At 41.8% G+C, this 22,730-nt stretch overlaps 1 protein-coding gene across 18 annotated transcripts in view; it reads right to left on the bottom strand.

Annotated features, from left to right (window-relative positions):
* cadpsa (Ca2+-dependent activator protein for secretion a) overlaps positions 1–22,730 on the bottom strand; it is a 242,163-nt gene that overhangs the window by 149,636 nt on the left and 69,797 nt on the right. For all 18 annotated transcript variants that reach the window (XR_009790075.1, XR_009790076.1, XR_009790078.1 and 15 more), the window contains exons 10-11: positions 15,673–15,781; positions 14,951–15,163 (exon numbers count right to left, since the gene is read on the bottom strand). Coding sequence is in view for 14 of the 18 variants with exons in the window: in XM_061784285.1 (XP_061640269.1) it covers positions 14,951–15,163; positions 15,673–15,781 (322 nt within the window). In the remaining 4 variants the exon portion in view is untranslated. The remainder of the gene's footprint in view (positions 1–14,950; positions 15,164–15,672; positions 15,782–22,730) is intronic.

Below are 22,730 nucleotides of genomic sequence, written 5' to 3'. Positions count from 1 at the left end.
AGCACAGCCAGAAAGGTGTACAGCTGCCAGCCTTTTCCCTCTTGTGCGCATGGGAGAATACGGACCTAACTGAGTTACTAAGATAAATTATGATTTTTAATACTAATAATACTTTACATAAAATCACGCTAAATAGAGAGAACAGGAACTAGGGCCTGACCCTCAAACGGCCTGCTGCACAGTTATGAAATTATTTGTCAGCTATCGTCCTCTTAGCTGCCGAATGACAGCACACCGTCTGCCAGTCAACAAACAAAACAAAGATGCTCGAAGCTATATAATTGTGTCCCCTCAAAAAGTGACCCCCCCCCCCAAAAAAAAAGACAAATAAATAATGGAAAAAAAATGACATTGTGCCCCTTTGGACTGTAGCTGGTGGCCTGTCAGGTCTGTTTGATGTGAGTGAGAGGGAGTGGAGGCATGCAGGAGGGACGGACAGTAACTTGCAGTGACACCCCCACCCGTCTCCCCCGCCCATCTGGACTGGGGAAGGACGATCCTGACACTGATTGATGGCTACTATTTGTTTATAGATCCAGAGGAGAGGATCCAGGAGGTGTTTGCTTTACTACTGGTGGTCAAAAGATTTTTGCTTTTTAAATAGAATAACTAGAAAAAACATTCAAGCACCAACATTTCCCAATACCTTACAGTAAAATAACTATACAGACTTTTCTTTGTAATCAGCAGACAACTTTTTTTCTCCCTCAAATTAAACTTTAGTCACAGCTAAGTATACATATAATAATGTTTAGAAAATACTTTGGTGGTTAAAAATGATGTGCATGGCGTATTGTTAAGATTTGAAATTTTTAAGTTGAAGTCTTCTTAGGTTGGAATTTTGATTCACTAATATCACCAGATAGGCTTGGCCTCTGCTGGGCAAATAAGAGGAAATGTCCTGTCATCGAAAATTCCACCCAACAAGTAGACCTGATCATTCCAAATATACTGTATAAAAATATATATATGTATATCTATAACCCCATTCCTCCATGCTGCCCTGCTGTGAGACGGCCACGAGGAGAATGCCTGGTGTATGTCAAGTGGACTTGAACCTAATTAGCAACTTCTTCAATATTGATTCCTGGCTTCAAAAGACTCCTTTCCCGATCAAAAGGTTGAGGGACCCTCCCTCCAAGGAGACTATGTGATTAATATTCAAACATGCACGTGAGGCGCCACCCACTGGCGCTGAGAGGAACTGCAAGGTCTGACCCGTGGACTCGCCTTTGATGTTTGTTAACGGAAGATAAAATGTCCGTTTTGATATCTTACAAACTCTGTAGAAATATTCCAAAGGTATGCCTTGGTGTCTATGTCACTATTGTCCAGGTGTTCTGCAAGATTTTGAAAGCTGTTCCTCGTGATTTGAAATCAAACAGTACGAATTGTTGTATTGCACAATCAGCGAGCGATCTGCCACTACCAAAGTTTAAACAATAATTCTAAGCGTGAGAGTACAAAGTTGGGAGTGTTTTAGATTAATATTATTTTAAACCCAGTAGATCAAATTTGTAGACAAGATTCAGGCTGATGGGTGTGGTTTTCTCCAAGTCTTCCTACGCACCGCCTCTGGGGTATTTAACTCACACCTTCTCCCGCAGTCTAGTCTTGTGTTTTTTTCCCCTCTCCTCTTACCTTGCTGGCCGCTCGCTAACCAGGGTGGCTGTCGGCCACCCCTCCCCAGTTTCCCCTTTTTGTGCAGGCACACGGTTTGGTAACCGCGAGCCGGAATAAAACCGACATGTCTTCCCAGCCTAAACGTGGCCCTCCGCTAGGCGATCAGAGCTGCTACTACGAAGGTACTAGGTACGCTCCAAGCCAAGCGGAATCGCTCTGAAATTACCAGCGAGTCACAAAAAGAGGCAGGACGAGAGACGTCCGGTTCTCCCAAGAAGGCGTGACGACCAGCCATTGTTATTCTCCCGCCTCTTTTACAGGAAGTCCTCGATTTACGAACAAGTGCCGTTCCTACGTAACCCGAATTTCCGCGTAAGTCGTATTTCACCGTTAAAGTCGAAATGTACGTCGAAATACTTCTGTTACGGGTATTGTCCCACGTGATTGTGACAGCAAGCTCAGTGTGTGTGGGCGTGTGCGTCGATCTGTGAGTGAGACGGGACTGCGCGGGCGTCGTCCGGCGGGACTGTGACGGAGGAAGGAGTGTGCGGAGGTGCGAGTGTGTACATTGGCAAGTGTAGTGACGGCGACCGGGGAAGAGTAGCGATTACCGGATGACCCGTTGACATTGAATGTGCACAGGAGCTAACAAAAGCCATTAAAGCAGCAAATCGGTGCTTCGTGCCTTTATTGTTGCCGCCACCCAGCTCAGCTGTGCAACGAGAGAAGGGCGTTAACCCCGAGGAGGACAACCTCGGGTCTGGAGAAGGCGTCTCCCCTGCGTCTCCCGACCACGGTCAGGTGACCGTAGCAGGAAAGGTTAACACTTCGTATAAAGAAACTAAAATACATTAAAATAAAAAAATAAGATGCTGTACTTACCATTACTGCTGACGGTGTGAAAAAAGGAGGGCGAAAAAGCCAAAGATACTCCTGGCGCAGAAACACAGACAAGCACTATGCACTAGCTAAGTAGAAACACTATGGTGCTGGGGACAAAATGGCGGCCGAGGCACGGGCGTCGTAAAGTCGAAACATCGTAGGTCGAGTACGTCGTAACTCAAGGACTTCCTGTATTTTGTTTTTATTTTTCTACATATTTTTTGTCTGCAACCAAATATGTTACCTTGCTTCCAGAGACACTTCCAAAGAGAGACTACCACCCATCATCTTGAATTTACGGTCGTGAGTAAACGCGGCAACTTTCCCAGACTACAATATTAGTGCCTAATAATTTCGGGGAAATTAGTAGCTTCAGACAAAATCTCAACGTTGTCCTCTCTGACTCAACACATTAAACGCTCACATGTTCATTTATTTTAGCCCAGCGACCACACACATGATGTCCTCTTTTCCTTTTTCGTATGCCTAATTTTCTTTCTTTCTTTTAACATTAGTGCTATTTTCTTTTTGTAGTTTGTAGTTGTAGCTGTGCGTTTCCTTAGATTTCATTAAATATAGCGTAAAATTCCACTCTCGGTTGTATTTTGTGTGTGTTCTGAGTTTAAGTAAACCTCTGTAATCTAGAAGTCAAAATGTCATAAAGTGTAGCAACCTTCACCTTACGAGACTGATAAAAAAAAGGTTTCGTCATTTCTCCTAAAGTTTATACTTATAAACAGTGTCGCGGTGGCCTTTCCAGACATTAGTTTGATTTTAACAATTGAATTTAAAATTGCGATAAACCGGAAGTAACGCAAGCGTCGATTCCGGCTTATTCTTTTCTCCTAAATTTATTACATATTTATTTGACCAATATACGCTACAATACAATATATTTCGGAAACCTATCGTACAAATGACAGTCCAGAAGCAAACACTTACTACTTTCAAGAGATCTCCCATTGTGAAAATCATGCAAAAAGGCAATGCAAAACATATTATGCACTCATTCCTAATGCATTGATGTGGAATAAGTAGACAGATTGTGGACTTAGCCGCTTCCAGAACTAAAATTTCTCATATGGTAAATATGTGGCACAGTTTGCTATTTTAATCCTGCGTCTCATGCGCATACTTGAATTTATGCTTTTTTTACCTTTTGTGATTCAGAAACATATTTAATGGCTAGGTACACACGTTAAAAAGCAAATTCTGCTTGAACCATCTTGATGAGGTAATAGTTTTCGTTCAGTCATTTCCTAAGTTGCTTATCGTTTTCATGGTCACAGGGAAGTTTGAGTCTATCCCAGCTGATTTATTGTGAGAAATGGGGAACACTCTAGATGGATCAGCAGTTAATCAGAAGGCACACTGAGGCAGACAAGGGTGGACAGTCCATCGGGCATTTGCCTGGTAGGCCAGCAGTCCTCTGGGGCCAATGAGACGCTGTTGATCCCCCCCCCCCCCTCCAACATTTTTTCCAAGAGATCGACCCACCATTTAGAAGAGGTGGCCTATTGGTCAATCTATAATACAGACAGTAAACCAAGCCAATCAGGATATAGAAAAGTTACCTAACTCCTTCCCTGTAAATCTTTGCAATTTAAACATTCAAAAGTAATGAAAAAATAAGCGTTAAGGTATGATTAGCAAAAGGTATACCCGCATTGAATGAGAGTAAGACAGTGTCAGGTGCTTTTAAGACATAGCTCCTTTAATTATATTTTTTTTGTCCCAGTCTACCCTGGAGACAGATAACCATTCACGCTCACATTCAGGTTTACTGGCATTTTAGACCCTTCAAAAACCTAACATATATGTATACTCCATATATTGTACATGTTTTTGGACTACAGAAGGAGGCTGGACTACCAGAAGAAAATCCACACCAGCATTTATCGACATGTCAACTAATACAGAGCTGCATTTGCTTTATAATTACAATTTCATAACATTTTAAGTTACTTTGATTTTATAATCCATCCATCCATCCATTTTCTGAGCCACTTCTCCTCACTAGGTTCGCGGGCGTGCTGGAGCCTATCGCAGCTATCTTCGGGCGGGAGGTGGGGTACACCCGGAACTGGTCGCCAGCCAATCGTAGGGCACATATAAACAAACAACCAGTCGCACTCACATTCACACCTAGGGGAAATTTAGAGTCTTCAATTAACCTACCACGCATGTTTTTGGGAAGTGTGAGGAAACCGTAGAACCCGGAGAAAACCCATGCAAGCACGGGCAGAACAACCAAACTCCACACAGGCGGGGCCTGGATTTGAACTCCAGTCCTCAAAACAGTGAGGCAGACGCTCTAACCAGTCGTCTACCGTGTGACCATCCTTTGATCACTTCTCCATTATTTGGATAACTGTAGCAATTGTAAAGCTAAAGCAAGTCCAGGAGACAATGGGTGAACTTTGATGAGCTTTGATGAGCTTGACGTTGTCATTGCTGTCACACACAAACACATATATATATATATATATTTACATATATATATATATATATATATATATATATATATATATATATATATATACATATATATATATATACATATATATATATATATATATATATATATATATGTATATATCTCCTGCGATTGGCTGGCGACCAGTTCAGGGTGTACGCTGCCTCTCGCCCGAAGATAGCTGGGATAGGCTCCAGCACCACCGCGACCCTAGTGAGGATAAGAAACGCCGCCAGCTTCTCTGGGCCCGAGCTCATCTAAGATGGACTGATGCAAAGTGTTCTGTGGTCCAACGAGTCCGCATTTAAAATTTTTTTGGGAGATTGTGGACGTCGTGTCCTCCGGGCCAAAGAGGAAAAGAACCATCCAGACTGTTATGGATGCCAAGATCAAAAGCCAGCATCTGTGATGGTTTGGGGCTGTGTTAGTGCCAGTGGAATGGGTAACTTACACATCTGTGAAGGCACCATTAATGCTGAAAGGTACATACAGGTTTTGGAGAAACATATGATGCCATCCAAGCAACGTCTTTTTCATGGACGCCTCTGCTTATTTCAGCAAGACAATGCCAAACCACATTCTGTACGTGTTACAACAGCGTGGCTTCGTAGTAAAAGAGTGTGGGTACTCGACTGGCCTACCTGCAGTCCAGACCTGTCTCCCATTGAAAATGCGTGGCGCATTATGAAGCGTAAAATACGACAACGGAGACCGCGGACTGTTGAACAGATGAAGCTATACATCAAACAAGAATGGGAAAGAATTCCACCTACAAAGCTTCAACAATTAGTGTCCTCAGTTCCCAAACGTTTATTGAATGTTGTTAAAAGAAAAGCTGATGTAACACAGTGGTAACCCTGTCCCAGCTGTTTTGGAATGTGTTGCAGCCATAAAATTCTAAATTAATGATTATTTGCTAAAAGCAATAGAGTTTATCAGTTTGAACATTAAATATCTTGTCTTTGTAGTGTATTCAATTAAATATAGGTTGAACATGATTTGCAAATCATTGTATTCTGTTTTTATTTATGTTTAACACAACATCCCAACTTCATTGGAATTGGAGTTGTATAATATATTAAGAATTAATAATAACATTATGTTATTCCTTGTACCAATTCGTTTGAATGGGCAAGCAGTTACATGGTAACATTATTGCCTGATCTAATTGTGCAGCAGACATGTAATTTATGGCCTGGCACTTCATACTAACTTATGGGACTCAGTTGGACTCCAGTGATTGTATCCAAATACAACATGTTCATAAACACGGCATACTACAATCCATCCTGTGCTTCAGCCCCCTTAACATCTAAAGGCCATTTGCCTTGATAGAGCACCGACGCATGCTCAAGCAAATATCGTTTCTTACTTCTCTTTTGGCATGCTTCAAAGAGGGGGATTATGGTCCGGCATTATTGATCATCCACACGCACATGCGCATGCAATGTTGTACAATTACATGTACTGAAATGTGACCGTTCCTTGCCAGTTAGAAAACTGCCCCCCTACACAATATAAAGAAATACTACTGCTGAAAATACGCAAGGTCACGCACTGGCTCATGCGCACATGAGCCAGTAGGCTTCTCCTACAATTAATGTGATCACTCCTCTGCAAATTATTCATGATAACCACCACTATGCACAATAGAAATGAACAGAACAACGACAGCTAATCCAAACAAAAGGTCCATGGCATGCTCAGTCACGCACGGGCACATTTGGACGCAATGTACTATCCTATAACTAATATGATCCCTCCTCTAGGTCACTTAGTTAAGATAATAGTCACCTTGCACAATGGAAATAAAATGAAAGCATTGTATTAAGAATTGATGGCACATCTTAATGGGCAGTCTAAGTCCCGCACGGTTCAAATGGCGTAATGTGAGTACGCCATTAGACTTACAATATTGTATACATTCATTAGGAGCTGTCAGTTGCCACACAGAACAGTTTGTGCAATAAAATAGGGTACCACTATTTTTTGTTTTTAATCATTTTTTATTTCAAAAGAACTCTGTTGGACCACAAAAAAAACAATCGCTCATTTTCATTAGTTAATTATCAATGAATTCTTATTTATTATTGCATTTTATTGTCCAACTTATTTATTTGAATGAGCATTGTTTTTTTTTTTCTTTCATTAATGGAAAAGTATCGACAATTTTGCCTACAAGCTATATGCAACTGAGCAGATGGGAATTTTCTGATTAATTTGGACTAGATAATCAAACTAAAACGTTTATGCTTTACACCGCATTATAATTTTTTATATGTCGCCACATCTCGTCCATGCGGCAGCTCACAATGTCCGAGTCTTCATGACCAGCTGTTGACACTGTTTGTCTACCTGTAATTTATTTTTAATACATTATAATTTATTTGGATATAATTTTTCAATTCAGTGACACTGAAAACAGACCTGTTGAGAAGAGACAGAGTAGACCCCCCAGACCACCTGTAAAACAGACTACGTACTGCCACTTGTTGTTCAAATGAAGCTCAAATGAAAGTGACATCGAATCTATGAGCAAAACATTTCATAACTTGACCAGTATTAAAGATTAAGATACTATTTTGGGCCCTGCTCTCAAGTACTGTTTCAAACATGCAACATGCTAATGTGATCCAATAAAATTTTGACTTGTGTTCCTCTCACATAAAAAGGTGACAGAGGTCAGATGTCTACGAGTACGAGAGTATCCAATTGCGGGATATAAAAACTGTTAGAAAAACTAGTCTGCCTTAACTTTGATAATATGACACCTGTTTTTCCCTCCTCTACTGTCCATTTCTTAACACTCTTTGTTGAATTATGTCTTTTTAGAATAAGTGTTGCAAAAAAGCCACAAAACAAAAAAGAAAACGCAAAACATGACTTTTGATGATTGTGGAATGGAGGTGTGCATGATGCTACGTCATGCACAACAGTGTTTTCATAAACAGCTAGAGAAAAGCCCAAACTCAGCCATAGTCAGTCAAATGGTGTCATGCGCTATGCTACGTTGTGCACAATGGAGGGTTTCAGAAAAAGCCAGAAAAAGCAAAACTTGCACTTAATCAACCCTTTCATGGTTATTGAACCGAGGGCTTGTGAGGTACGTTGAAGTACAATACAGTGTACAGTGAAGCCCTGCTATTCGCGGGGGATAGAGACTGAGCTCCAAATAATTGACGCCAACCCCGTCAGGGATTTGTAATTGCTTAAATATGCCACAAAAATGCAGCAAAACACATTGACTCATAAAAGAGCACACTGATTCATTTACTGTTATATAAAAAACAGCAAAGCATCAACATCACGCATCTAGCATATACACAATCATGAGCCAATGTTACATAATAAACAGCTGTATTCAGTAGTTCAATTATTCAACATAAAAAAAAATCACCTTCCCATGAGGCTCCACAATAGTATTAGCCGAAATGACATACTCGGACAAAGTGATGTGACATCGCAAAGGCAAACAAATATGCACACTAGCACCTTACACAAACCATATAAAACATTAAAATTAAATGTTGGTCTTTACACACATAAATAAATGTTAGGGAATAAAGACAAATGGTAACTGCAATGGAGACTGCACCGGCTTTTTGTAGCAGCCCTTGGATGAGAAACAAAATCATATTTTCAATTCTACGATTGATTGTGCACAAGGCACATTCAATGAGCAACAACAAAACAGGACATCTCAAACTCAGCCGAAAAAACACCATTAATTAATTAAACCTACTAACAACAACACCAAGATTTCACAAGATGCTGCCTAAGTAATTGACTTTTATCGCTTTGGCCTTAGCACTAAAATAGCGAACAAGTGAGTTTCAAAAATAAATCTGCTAATAGGCAAATTTGCAAATGCCAAACAGTGAACATGCGGGGGTTTACTGTACAGTTTGGGATGTGATGCATGACGGCGGGTTGAACTCCAAAGTTTTGTGACAATTTGTCCGATACTTTAGGTACAATTATGCAATGTGTGACCTCATCAATCCAAAGTAATAATAATCAAAATAGTGATTGATATTGATATTAATCAGTATTATTTGGTACAAATCTTCAATTTCGGTGCCTAGGCCTGAAATGGTACAGGAGACAGTACTTGCTCAACTTGGCAGAATCAGAATCATCACGAGTATGTCAAAACACACAATAATTTACTCTAGCTCTGGTAGTTGGAGCCACTCTAGTATGACAACAGACAGCCACTATGACAAATATACAGGTACTTATGTGAAAATCTGGTACAGTGACAATTATGAATAAATTATTATGAGATGTACAGGTTACATAATTTATGCAGGCCTATAAAATAATTAAGATGTCTGTAACCTCTGCATTTGTTCTTTAAGACAATGTTAACACAAGGGGATAAGAAATTGGCAACAACAAGACGAAGAAGAAAAGAGGCAGAAAAGCACTTACCGCTCAATCCAGCTACAAGATAGAGGGGTCAAGTTTAAAAAGAGGAAAACAGGAAGAGGGAACAAACAGAGAAACATAAAGACAGATAGCAAAGCCACCAACGCCTGAATGGACCACAAATTTACAATAGAGAGCAAGGCAGAGAGGAAACTGCTGAACGCATTGTCAGAACGAGTCATGGACTGGACAAAGAGAGGAAATAAAAGATCCATGAAATATGATTTTGACGTAGTTTTTCTGTATTTACTGGTAAGGACTGATCATCCAAGCATCATATTCTAAGTGTTGTCAATCAGTGTTAAGATGCGAGTGCCGTGCAAAAGTATTTGCCCCCTTCTGAAATAGTTTTTTTTTTGTTTTTGTTTTTTTGCATAGTTTTTGTCTACTGTTCCTTTTTTGGAACTTGGGTGGCGCTTTGTGCCTCGCCTTCTCCTCCCTCTCTCTCATTCCCCAGTAACCACCAACCACTCACCTGCGCAGCTGTTCCCTATCAGCCATCATCACTGCCTGCATTTAAACCTGCCAGATCCAGTAATCCGACGCCAGAGTATTGACATACACCCGTGGTACACCGGCCAACTCTCATGATTACTCTTGTAAATTACTCAACTCTCAGAGATTGTGCTTACCCCTGTGTGTTCTTCTCCGCCTCCAGTGCTCCTTCCGTGTCACCTGCCTCGCCGTCTGTTCCAGCCACGCCGACAAGCTCCTTCTCTTGCCCGAGCTCCCGCTTCCTGCATGTTCGCTCCCCCTCGAAACGCTTCAGGTCCCTATGAAAGTCACTGGCCTGGACGCACAACTCATATCCCCTGCCAGTCACCAAACTGTCCCATTTACGTTTCTTATATCAGGTAATCACCGGGAAAGCATTTTTATTTGTAATTCCTTCCCCGGACAACTCCATTAGCTCTATCCCCTGCCTCAAGAAGCACAACCCCGCCATAGACTGGACCCACCTATTGATCACCGAGTGGAGTCCTTTCTGTCATTTCCATTGTCTTCTTTCGCCCTCCAGCAAACCTCAGCCACCTACCACACCTGTTGACCTCTCCCGGGTTCCGGAAGACTACCACGACCTCTCCCCTGTCTTCAGTAAAGACCTTGCCATCTCACTCAAGCTGATGTACGGTCGTGAGTAGACACTGCAAGCGTTTGCCAGACTGTACAATATTAGTGCCTCATCATCCAACCATACATTTTCTGAGCCGCTTCTCCTCACTAGGGTCGCGGGCGTGTGGGAGCCTATCCCAGCTATCATCGGGCAGGAGGCGGTGTACACCCTGAACTGGTTGCCAGCCAATCGCAGGGCACAATTTAGAGTTGTCAATTAACCTAGCATGCATGTTTTTGGGGTGTGGGAGGAAACCGGAGTGCCCGGAGAAAACCCATGCAGACAGGGAGAACATGCAAACTCCACACAGGCGAGGCCGGGAATTGAACCCCGGTCCTCAGAACTGTGAGGCAGACGCTCTAACCAGTCATCACTGTGCCGCCGTGCCTAATCATTTCAGGGAAATTACTAGCCCCAGACAAAACCTCAACTTTGTCCTCTCTCTCTCCCGTCCGCTCAGTTTTCCAACTTTAGTCCAACACACGTTCTATTTCCCTTTTCGTATGCCTATTTTCTTTCTTTTTATCATTATTAGTGTTATTTTCTTTCTTTAGTTAGACCCCTTTGTGTGTTTCCCTCTAGATCCCTTGTAGATGTCATTAAATATGCTATAAAATTCCACACTTGGTTGTACTTTGTGTGTGTCCTGAGTTTAGGTAAACCTCTGTCATTTAGAACTCAAAATTTCATAAAATGTAGCAACCTTCAGATTACAAGACTGATAGAAAGGTTTCTCGTCACTTTCCCTAAATTTTATATATATAAAAAGTGACGTGGTTCCCCTTTACAAGATAAAATAGTTGATTTTAATGATTAAACTTAAAATTACGCTAAACCGGAAGTAACACAGGCGTCGCTTCCGGCTTATTCTTTTCTCCTATATTAATTATGTTTTTAGGTAACCCTCATATACGCTACAAAGATTTTTGCGATATTTTGGCCAACATTGAGAGACAGGTTCTATTGAAGTAATTTCTTGATTGAACAGGTCTGGAGGTAATCGGGTTTGGGTTTGGTCAGTGAAAATGAACTCAGCTTTCCCAAAAATGTGATTAGCCACAATAAATTCATGATTTAACAACAGGGCACTTACTGTACATTTTCACACAGGGCCAAATAACTTTGAATGCCGTATGTTCACGACCATAAGGCGCACAGGGTGGTCCTGTGGGGGGTGCTTTGGGAGTATGGGGTACCGAACCCCCTGATACGGGCTATTCGGTCCCTGTACGACCGGAGTCAGAGTTTGGTCCGCATACCCGGCAGTAAGTTGGACTCGTTTCCAGTGAGGGTTGGACTCCGCCAAGGCTGCCCTTTGTCACCGATTCTGTTCATAATAGAATTTCTAGGCGCAGCCGAGGCGTAGAGGGGGTCCGGTTTGGTGGCCTCAGTATTGCATCTCTGCTTTTTGCAGATGATGTGGTTCTGTTGGCTTCATCAAGCCGTGACCTCCAACTCTCATTGGAGCAGTTCGCAGCCGAGTGTGAAGCGGCTGGGATGAGAATAAGCACCTCCAATCTGAGACCATGGTCCTCAATCGGAAAAGGGTGGCGTGCCCTATCCAGGTCAGGGATGAGATCCTTCCCCAAGTGGCGGAGTTCAAGTATCTTGGGGTCTTGTTCACGAGTGAGGGAAGAATGGAATGGGAGATCGACAGGCGGATCGGTGCAGCGTCTGCAGTGATGCGGACTTTGTATCGATCCGTTGTGGTAAAGAAGGAGATAAGCCGAAAGGCGAAGCTCTCGATTTACCGGTCGATCTACGTTCCTACCTTCACCTATGGTCACGAGCTGTGGGTCGTGACCGAAAGAACGAGATCCCGGATACAAGCGGCCGAAATTAATTTCCTCCGCAGGGTGTCCGGGCTCTCCCTTAGAGATTGGGTGAGAAGCTCGGTCATCCGGGAGGATCTCAAAGTAGAGCCGCTGCTCCTTCACATCGAGAGATGAGGTGGCTGTGGCATCTGATTCGGATGCCTCCCGGACGCCTCCCTGGTGAGGTGTTCCGGGCACCTCCCACCGGGAGGAGACCCCGGGGACGACCCAGGACACGCTGGAGAAACTACATCCTTCGGCTGGCCTGGGAACGCCTCGGGATCCCCCCGGAAGAGATGGATGAAGTCTGGGCGTCCCTGCTAAAGCTACTGCCCCCGCGACCCGACCTCGGTAAGCGGTCGAAGATGGATGGGAAATATACTGAGAGAGCACAAGAGCAATGGATAACAAAAACATTGTACAAACAGTATAAACGAGAATAACAACTACAATAAAAATCTGCAATTTTGGGGTACCGAGAAGCAAGAACCGTGATATAGCGGAGGATTACTGTGTCTATATTCCGTGATGAGAAATTGCAGGGACTCCAGGGCAAGTGTAAAATTATCTGTGTGTGTGTGTGTGTGTGTACAGAAGTTTTCAGACCCCCTTAAATTTTTCACTCTTTGTTATATTGCAGCCATTTGTAAAAATCATTTAAGTAATTTTTTTCCTCATTAATGTACACACAGCACCCCATATTGACCGAAAAAAACGGAATTGTTGAAAATTTTGCTGCTTTATTCAAAAAGAAAAACTGAAATATCACACAGCCATAAGTATTCAGACCCTTTGCTGTGACAGTCATTTAACTCGGGTGCTGTCCATTTCTTCTGATCATCCTTAAAATAGTTCTACACCTATACTGATTGGACTTGATTAGGAAAGCCACACACCTATCTATATAAGACCTTTGAGCTCACAGTGCATGTCAGAGCAAATGAGAATCATGAGGTCAAAGGAACTGCCTGAAGAGCTCAGAGACAGAATTGTGGCAAGGCACAGATCTGGCCAAGGTTACAAAAAAAAATTCTGCTGCACTTTAGGTTCCTAAGAGCACAGTGGCCTCCATAATCCTGAAATGGAAGACGTTTGAGACGATCAGGACGCTTCCTCGAGCTGGCCGTCCGTACGAACTGAGCAATTGGGGGAGAAGAGCCTTGCTAAGAGAGGTAAAGAGGAACCCAAAGATCACTGTGGCTGAGCTCCAGAGATGCAGTCGGGAGATGGGAGAAGCCTCTCCTCAGTGCAAGACACATGAAAGCCCGCACGGAGTTTGCTAAAAAACACCTGAAGGACTCCAAGATGGTGAGAAATAAGATTCTTCTGGTCTGATGAGACCAAGATAGAACTTTTTGGCCTTAATTCTAAGTGGCATGTCTGGAGAAAACCAGGCACTGCTCATCACCTGTCCATCCATCCATCCATCCATTTTCTGAGCCGCTTCTCCTCACTAGGGTCGCGGGCGTGCTGGAGCCTATCCCAGCTGTCATCGGGCAGGAGGCGGGGTTACACCGTGAACTGGTTCCCAGCCAATCGCAGGGCACATAGGAACAAACAACCATTCGCACTCACAGTCATGCCTACGGGCAATTTAGAGTCTCCAATTCATGCATGTTTTTGGGATGTGGGAGGAAACCGGAGTACCCGGAGAAAACCCACGCAGGCATGGGGAGAACATGCAAACGCCACACAGGCGGGGCCGGGGATTGAACCCGGGTCCTCAGAACTGTGGGGCTGACGCTCTAACCAGTCGGCCACCGTGCCGCCATCACCTGTCCAATACAGTCCCAACAGTGAAGCATGGTGGTGGGAGTATCATGCTGTGGGGGTGTTTTTCAGCTGCAGGGACAGGGAGACTGGTTGCAATCGAAGAAAAGATGAATGCGGCCAAGTACAGGGATATCCTGGACGAAAAACTTCTCCAGAGTGCTTTGAACATCAGACTGGGCCGAAGGGTCACCTTCAAAAAAGACAATGACTCCCCCAGCACACAGTTAAAATACCGAAGGAGTGGCTTCAGAACAACTCCGTGACTGTTTTTGAATGGCCCAACCAGAGTCCTGACTTAAACCCAATTGAGCATCTCTGGAAATACCTGTAAATGGCTTCCCACCAACGTTCACCATCCAACCTGACAGAACTGGAGAGGATCTGCAAGGAGGAATGGCAGATGATCCCCAAATCCAGGTGTGAAACACTTGTTGCATCATTCCCAAAAAGACTCATGGCTGTATTAGCTCAAAAGGGTGGTTCTACTAAATACTGAGCAAAGGGTCTGAATACTTATGGCTTTGTGATATTTCAGTTTTTCTTTTTTCATAAATCTGGAAAAATTTCAACAATTCCGGTTTTTTTTCCTGTCAATATGGAATGATGTGTGTACATACATTAATGTGGAAAAAATTAACATAAATGATTTTAGCAAATGGCTGCAATATAAAAAAGAGTGAAAAATTTAAGGGGTTCTGAATACTTTCCGTCCCCCCTCTGTGTATATATATATATATATATATATATATATATATATAGAGAGAGAGAGAGAGAGAGAGAGAGAGAGAGAGAGAGAGAGAGAGACAGAGAGAGAGAGAGCGCGAGTGAAGCACTTACAGAACTGAGATATTGGTGCGTCAAGCTGTGGCGTTGTACCCCCTCGAGAGTTTAGTTTCTGGACTTGGGTGGGGGGAATTGGCTTGTGAGACTGCCCGGTGGCCCGGTACATTGCCTGTACCCATAGAATCCGGTCCTGCTCATCATCACTGGCAAAGATTACAGTGTCGCCCTCTTTCACAGCATTAAAGAAAGTCCGACCACCATCCAGGCCTGGAGGATACATATATTCCTGATTAAGTGTGTTAAAGTATCGAAGTATGAAGTACTAATGTGTGTGTGGAAAAAGACACCAAGTAACAATCGACAAAAGATAAGCTACAGGGAAACATACTCCCCACAACATGTAGTTTAACGTTCACACCATTTGTATAAAGATTTGAGCTTTTGTGGTTCTAAAAATAATATGGTCAGTCTTTTTTTTATTATTTGACTGTCGTATGTGCTAAGAACTTAAGTCTCCTTGTCACAGCAATCGTGTATAAGCTATTTTAGTGGTCTATAATACTGGGTGGCCCATTTTCTATCACTGCCAGCCATGCATGCCTGCGGTAGCACCGTGGGCATTAAAGTTTACTACTCTCGTATACATTTGTGGCAATGGTGTGAATGTCTCCAGTCTTGTCTCCAGCTTATGTTCTACACAACGCTTGACTTGTAGATTTAATCATAGACGCAATCGCAGTAACGGATGTCAATATTTTTTTTTTACTGTGTGTCACCTGGCTGAGGGTCAGTGTAGTCCACAGTGTAGCCATCCAGTTGGAGCAGCTCTACTGGTTCTGCCTTCTTTTCTCTGTAGCTGCACATCGCGAATGTGTACTGACTCACCTGCAGTGAGCCAAAAAAGGGGACATGCATTAACGTGGACTCATGGCATGAAAGGGCCATGGGCCAGATTCCCCAATATGTCCATAAGATTTTTTTTCTTAGAAAGGTTATTAAGGGGAAAAACAAAACAAAACAAGAATTCACAATAGTTCTTAAACTTAAAAAAAAAAAGTAATTACAATGATATATATAAATTATTACAGTCATGCTCAAAAATATTGGGATTGCCAATATTGACTGTATTGTTGTATATATTTGTCGAAAAAAAATCCTTCTGTCACTATTCTGGCATTTATTTTGAAAAAATGTTGGTCATCCGAATTGACCTAAAACAGGAAATGTTTAGTCTGATTCGACTGTATGTATATATATTATATTGTATTCATTCATTCATTTTCCATACCGCTTGTCCTCACGAGGGTCGCGGGCGTGCTGGAGCCTATCCCAACTATCTTCGGACGAGGGGTGGGGCACACCCTGAACTGGTCGCCAGCCAATTGCAGGGCACATATAGACAAACAACCATTTGCACTTACATTCACACCTATGGACAATTTAGAGTCTTCAATTAACTTAGCATGCATGTTTTTGGGATGTGGGAGGAAACCTATTATGTAGTATTTTAATCATCTAAAAATAATTGTATCGTAGAATCACAGAAAATGAAATTAATAATTATTTTGCTCAGTCATGACACATTTACAGTATATTATTATGTTGTGAAGTGCTCTAAAGAAAACACCATTTTTTTTCTTATAAATTGCACTGATGCAATCAGTATACTAATCTATATACTGCGAACAATAGCACTTATTCCTTAGTTCTGCACTTAAAAACAATGTCTGCCGGAAAAAAAAAAAATACACTCAGTAGTAATTTTAGACCTGTTTTCTGATGAGATATTTGATTTCCAGATTTTGGCCCATCCACATTTTGGTCAAAACCTGTGTGATTGACACATCAACCTGCTGACGTCAGTGACAAAAGACGAGCACTTTAACTCACACTAGTACGTGTTCTTGGTTGCTTCACAGATCGATACTGTCGGTCTGTGCCCAGTTCGTCTCTTATTTTAAAGAATTGGAGGTGATTTGCCATAAGCCACACTGTACTATTATTACTGTACATACAGTAGTTATAAGCGGAAATGTCAAATTAATTCATTTATGCACTTTTAGTTTATGTAAACATTGAAAACGGGCCAATGTCTGACGGGCCTAATAAAATAGTATTTTCAATTAGCTTTTATTATTTATTTATTTATTTACTTACATTGTCCCAAATCCGTGTTATGTCACACGTCTCACTCTTTTATGAAATTTATTTTCCTTCATCCATCTATTTTCTGTACCGCTTATCCTCACTAGAGTTCCAGGCGAGAGGCAGGGTACACCCTGAACTGGTCACCAACCAATCAGAATCAGAATCAGAAATTAGAATCAGAATCATCTTTATTTACCAAGTAAGTCAAAAACACACAAGGAATTTGTTTCCGGTAGTTGGAGCTGCTCTAGTACGACAACAGACAGTCAATTGACAGAGAACACTTTTGAGACATAAAGACATAAAAAACACAGTCACTGAGCAATAAAAGGTTACCAGTAATGTGGTAATGCCGGTACAATTTTTTGACTATTGTGCAAAGGACACAGAGACTTCAGGAAATGTGTGCAGTTTAAAGTAACTAGTAGTGCGATAATCTGGGAGAGTCTCGATTGTGCAAATGTTGCAGATGCTACTCAGGCACATGAGTGGCTAGTATTGGTCAACAACAGATATGCAAATAGTGCAGCATGGCGAGACTATTACAGTGAGTGCACGAGTAATATATAATTGGCCCGATAGAAATGTGACAACAAACACAAGACAAAATTGGCAGCATGTTGCAATGGAATTGTAAGTTAACTGTTTAAGAAGTTAATGGCAAGGGGGAAGAAGCTGTTGGAATGTCCACCTGATTTAGTTTGCATTGATCTGTAGCGCCTACCTGAGGAAAGGTGCTGGAAGAGATGGTGACCAGGATGTGGAGGGTCCAAGAGGATTTTACATGCTCTTGTCTTAGTTCTAGCAGCGTGCAAGTCCTCAAGGGTGGGTAGTGGGGTACCAACAATCTTTTCAGCAGTTTTGATTGTCCATTGCAGTCGGAGTTTGCCCTTTTTTGTAGCAGCGCCAGACCAGACTGTGATGGAAGAACACAGGTCTGATTCGATGACTGCTGTGTAGAACTGCCTCAACAGCTCCTTTGGCAGGCCGTGCTTCCTCAGAAGCTGCAGGAAGTACATCTTCTGCTGGGCCTTTCTGAGGATGGACTTGATGTTGATCGCCCACTTCAGGTCCTGAGAGACTGTTATTCCCAGGAACTTGAAGGTCTCGACGGTTGACTCAGGGCAGTTGTCCGCAGACCTGTTTGCTCGGTAGGCAAACTGCAGGGGGTCCAGCAAGGGACCTGTGATACTCTTGAGGTGGTCCGCCATGAGGCGTTCAAAGGACTTCATGATCACAGATGTCAAGGCGAATGGGCTGTAGTCATTTAGACCCGAGTTTGCAGGTTCCTTGGGGACTGGGATGATGGTGGAGCGTTTTAAACAGGATGGTACTTCACACAGATCCAGAGATCTGTTGCAGATCTGTGTGAAGACTGGAGTGAGCTAGTCCATGCAGACTTTGAGGCAGGATGGGTTTGCGATTGTAATGAATGCCAGACGGATTTAAAGTCATTAGCGGTAAACTGTTTTTCTAACTTTACTGCATAGTTTCTCTTTGCAATGTTAATTTATTTAGTCAGCTGGTTTCTACCGCGATTATACAGGGCCCAATACCCAGTTCGATATGCGTCCTCTTTAGCCTGCAAAGTTTCTGAAGTTTGGCGGTGAACAACGGCTTGTTATTGAATGTGCGAAATTACTTTCTTGGTACACACACCTCTTCAAAGAAACTGATATAGGATGTGACAGTGTCCGTATATTCATCCTGGCTGTAGCTGAATTTTCAAAGACACTCCAGTCTGTGCACTCTTTACTGGTCTTTGTCAGAAGACGGAGCTCGTCCATTTGTTGGGTAGGGAGCGTAGATTCGCGAGGTGGATCGACGGGAACGCCAATCTTGCGGAGCTTAACTTGGATGCCGTTGCGCTTCCCCCTTCGTTGCCTACGTCTCCATCCGCCATAGACCGTAGCCTTCCCCCGGTGAGTAACTCGGGGAAAAAACTGAGCGGATTTGCGAAAGTTGGTGAAAGTCCGAGGTAGACTCCCTTGTGTAAGTGAGTCGCGTAATGTCTACAAAGATGAATGAAAAATACAAAAACGTATACTCAAGACAATACTAGAGAGCACGTAACCGAGGTGTCCACACGGATAAGCGCCATCTTTCATCTTGCATCAATCGCAGGTCACATATAAACAAACAACCATTCGCACTCGCATTCACACCTACGGGCAATTTAGAGTCTTCAATCAACCTACCATGCATGTTTTTGGGATGTGGGAGGAAACCGGAGTACCCGGAGAAAACCCATGCAGGCACGGGGAGAACATGCAAACTCCACACAGGCAGGCGAGGCTGGGATTTGAACCCAGCCCTCAGAATTTTGAGGAAGATGCTCTAACCAGTCGCCCACCGTGCCGCCATTTTTTCCCTCCAATGACATAAATACCTTTGAAGTAATCTTATATATCTGCTATATAGTCCATAGTTTCTTTATAATTTTGGTCCAATTCCATGCATAGAATAGTACAATATCCTTCCTTCTTTTGGCTTGTTGTAATGTCATGAATATAAAAATTTGCATTTCTAATCACTTCTCATTCCAGATCAGTTTCTTCAAGTTTATTGCAGCACTCAAACAATCAACAATTCAAATACGTTCACTTGATTAGTTACATTTCAATCAAGAGAAATAAAGAAATAATAAAATGTAAAAAACGTGCAAAAATAATGTTGTTTTGTGAAATTGTTTTTTGAGGCTTACTCTCCTTTCTTGTCCCATGAGGGATGTTTTGTTTTCACATCAGTGCACCCCTTGTCCTTTATCATTTAATATCAATAAATGCTTAACATGTAAAATATTTTTGCACAAGGCTAGTACTGATTCATATATTTGCTATACTTTGAAATTTAACATGACGGCCATAGTCTATGCTAGTAATGGGAAGTGTAGTGACACTGCTGCTACAGTTGCTGCCAGTCATACTGGCCTGTCGTCACAAATCAACAGGCCTGGCCAATCAGCCTCTGTCGCCACCTCTGTTGCTGCAAGTGGCAGCTCTCACTCTAACTGCAGCTGCATTCTGGGAGTGTGTGTGTACGTGTGACAAATGAGATTCCAAACGGCAACACTGATGAGACCTGCGGCAAAGTAAAGGATGGAGGGACTCTACAGCAGTTCCCTGGCCTTTAGGAAACCACAAAGGCAAATCTGACACTAAATTACAGCCCCCACCCACCACCCCAAAACACCATTCCTTTCTCCCACTGCCTTTCTCTGCATGGTTCTCCTTCTATTGAACTCTCATCTGTCACTCGGTACAGACAAGCGAAAAGTAGATATACCGTCATTTAGCTTCATCATTATCGAAAAAACACAAGTGAATGCCCAAGTTCATTTGTTGTATGTGGTGTTTAGAAATTTAGAATGCAAAATCTGAACTGCAAAGGGTACTTAAAAAAAAAAAAAAAAAAAACATGATGTCATGAAATAAACAAAAATAAAAACCTAAAATAAAAACCTAATAAACATACAAAAAATATCCCAAAAACATGTGGAACCAGTAAACATTTTTCTATTAAACTGGTTAAGTAATTGTGATTCTCTCTGGATTTGATAGAATAGAATAGAATAGAATAGAACGCCTTTATTGTCATTGTATGGGCAGATACAATGAAATTGGGGAGCATTCCACGGCAAAATTATACAGTATGTTCTATTTATTTTTTTTTTATATGAAAATAATGTGTCACTAATCACAACAACTCCCATACCCAAGTGTATTTTGGGAGCAGCTTATGCAAGGATTTATGAAGAAAAAATAAAGACAAAAATAACCAGAGCCATTATAATGATGAATATGAATGATTAATATTTTATATATATAATATTATAAAACTGTAGCATCACAAAAAATCCCATAAACAATATTTGGATCAATCATTCCACACTTAAATGATTGTCAGTATTCTGTTGAGTGTTCTTAAGATATCGTTGATTGATGAAACATTTTTATTGAAATGTAAGGACTTTTAAGTTAAAGTCTCTTTAAAAAATAAATAAATAAATAAAAAATGGTTTGTGAATGATGATCCATATATTGTATTTTTAATGTCAGTAAGAAAGCATGTGGACATACGTGCCAGTACTTTCAGACCAGTGTCACGCAAAGCTTTACTTGTATCTGTAATCTGTCTGAAAGATCTGAGGAGGGACACTCAGCCCCGTGCTGATTAAGAGAAGTGTAGAAAGAAGGAGGAGGCGGCGGAGGAGGAGGAGGAGGAGGTGATGTGAGGACAGCAATAAATGTGAATAATGAGGATGGAACGCATAAAATCCAGGTGATGAACATCTGAAATTTCAACACAGAGCTCAGGTCATTGTTGTTTTTTAGTGTTAATTTGTATTTTTAAAATGAGGGAGATTTTTGGAAATACTATTTTTGAATTTAGTAATGGAAATATTTTCTCTCACAGTCTGTAAAGATATTTAAATGATTTTCATGGCAGTTTATAATATTTTGTTTTTAAATTAATTATGCACTACAGTAGCAGCCCTCTTGACTCATGTCTACTAGTTTAGATAACTTACAAGAATGCGACAAAATACAGTATGTTGTTTTACTAATTAATATACGTACTGTAAATGCAGTGGCATTTCATCTTGCAATGCTATCTTCATATTTTGTTACCAAAAGATGCTTACTCACATTTAAGTTTAACACATAAAAGACTGTGTGACAACACAATGCTAATACAGGAATATATGCATTGCATTCTTGCCATGGTATTGATTGTGGGCAGATTCTATATTATCGAAATTATATTTAGTAGGTTGAGTCCCAGTTCAGGCATTCCTATGTGGAATTTGTCCGCTCTACCCATGGTTGCATGGGGTTTCCTCAGGCACTTTTTCCAAAAACGTACGTTGGGTTAATTGAAGACTTAAATTCAGAATTGCTGTTTGTCCTATATACGCCCTACAATTGCCTGGCGACCACACTGTACACAGCCACGCACATTTTGAAGTGCAAATTATATAAAAAAGCAGTTAAAAGCGCATACACAACGAAAGATGGATAAAGTGATCTTTTATGTTGCTGTATGTGCACATGGTCACACTTAAATACACTTGAGTGCATAGTCGATTGACTCGTATTTGTCAGTTGCAATATATTTAGCTAGAAGCAACCAAGAGGCTTCAAGTTGGCAGTGCTCAGGCTTTTCTAGCTCCAAGTGTTAGGCCAGCTAGTGTTCATTCGACTTTGTCAATCCCTTGTCAACATGTAGCTCTGAGACAAATTCTCTCCAACGCACAAGAGAGACAGGCAAACCCCCACCCCACCCCACCCCGCACGCCTGCATGCGGCCCATGTCCTGATGCAGTCACCAGGAAATGGCTGCTACCAGCCTGTTCAGCCCCCCAAACTCCCAGCAAAAAGCCTGCTTGGCTTCTCCATCATTCCTGTGACAGCCAAGGGACGACAGCTTGGCTGCATCTCCCTTCTGCACTGCCCCATCGGCAACAACGAAGAGTGCAATGCTTAACCTTCTTCACTGTGTATTACCAGGTACCAAAAACCATAATGTATTAACCCCAGACCTTCTTCATTTACTTGGTTAGAAGGTATAACAATAAAAAAAAGTAAAAAGAAAAGCATCAAGGAAAAAAATAGGTGAATATTTTCTGATTTGATATAATTTACAAAATGATAACATTGAATCCTTGAATTCTCAATCTTACACT

This window comes from Phyllopteryx taeniolatus, chromosome 9, assembly GCF_024500385.1.
Source record: "Phyllopteryx taeniolatus isolate TA_2022b chromosome 9, UOR_Ptae_1.2, whole genome shotgun sequence".
NCBI lineage: Eukaryota > Metazoa > Chordata > Actinopteri > Syngnathiformes > Syngnathidae > Phyllopteryx > Phyllopteryx taeniolatus.
Note: the sequence above shows the minus strand (reverse complement) of the source record. Positions and strands in the feature narration are given on the sequence as shown.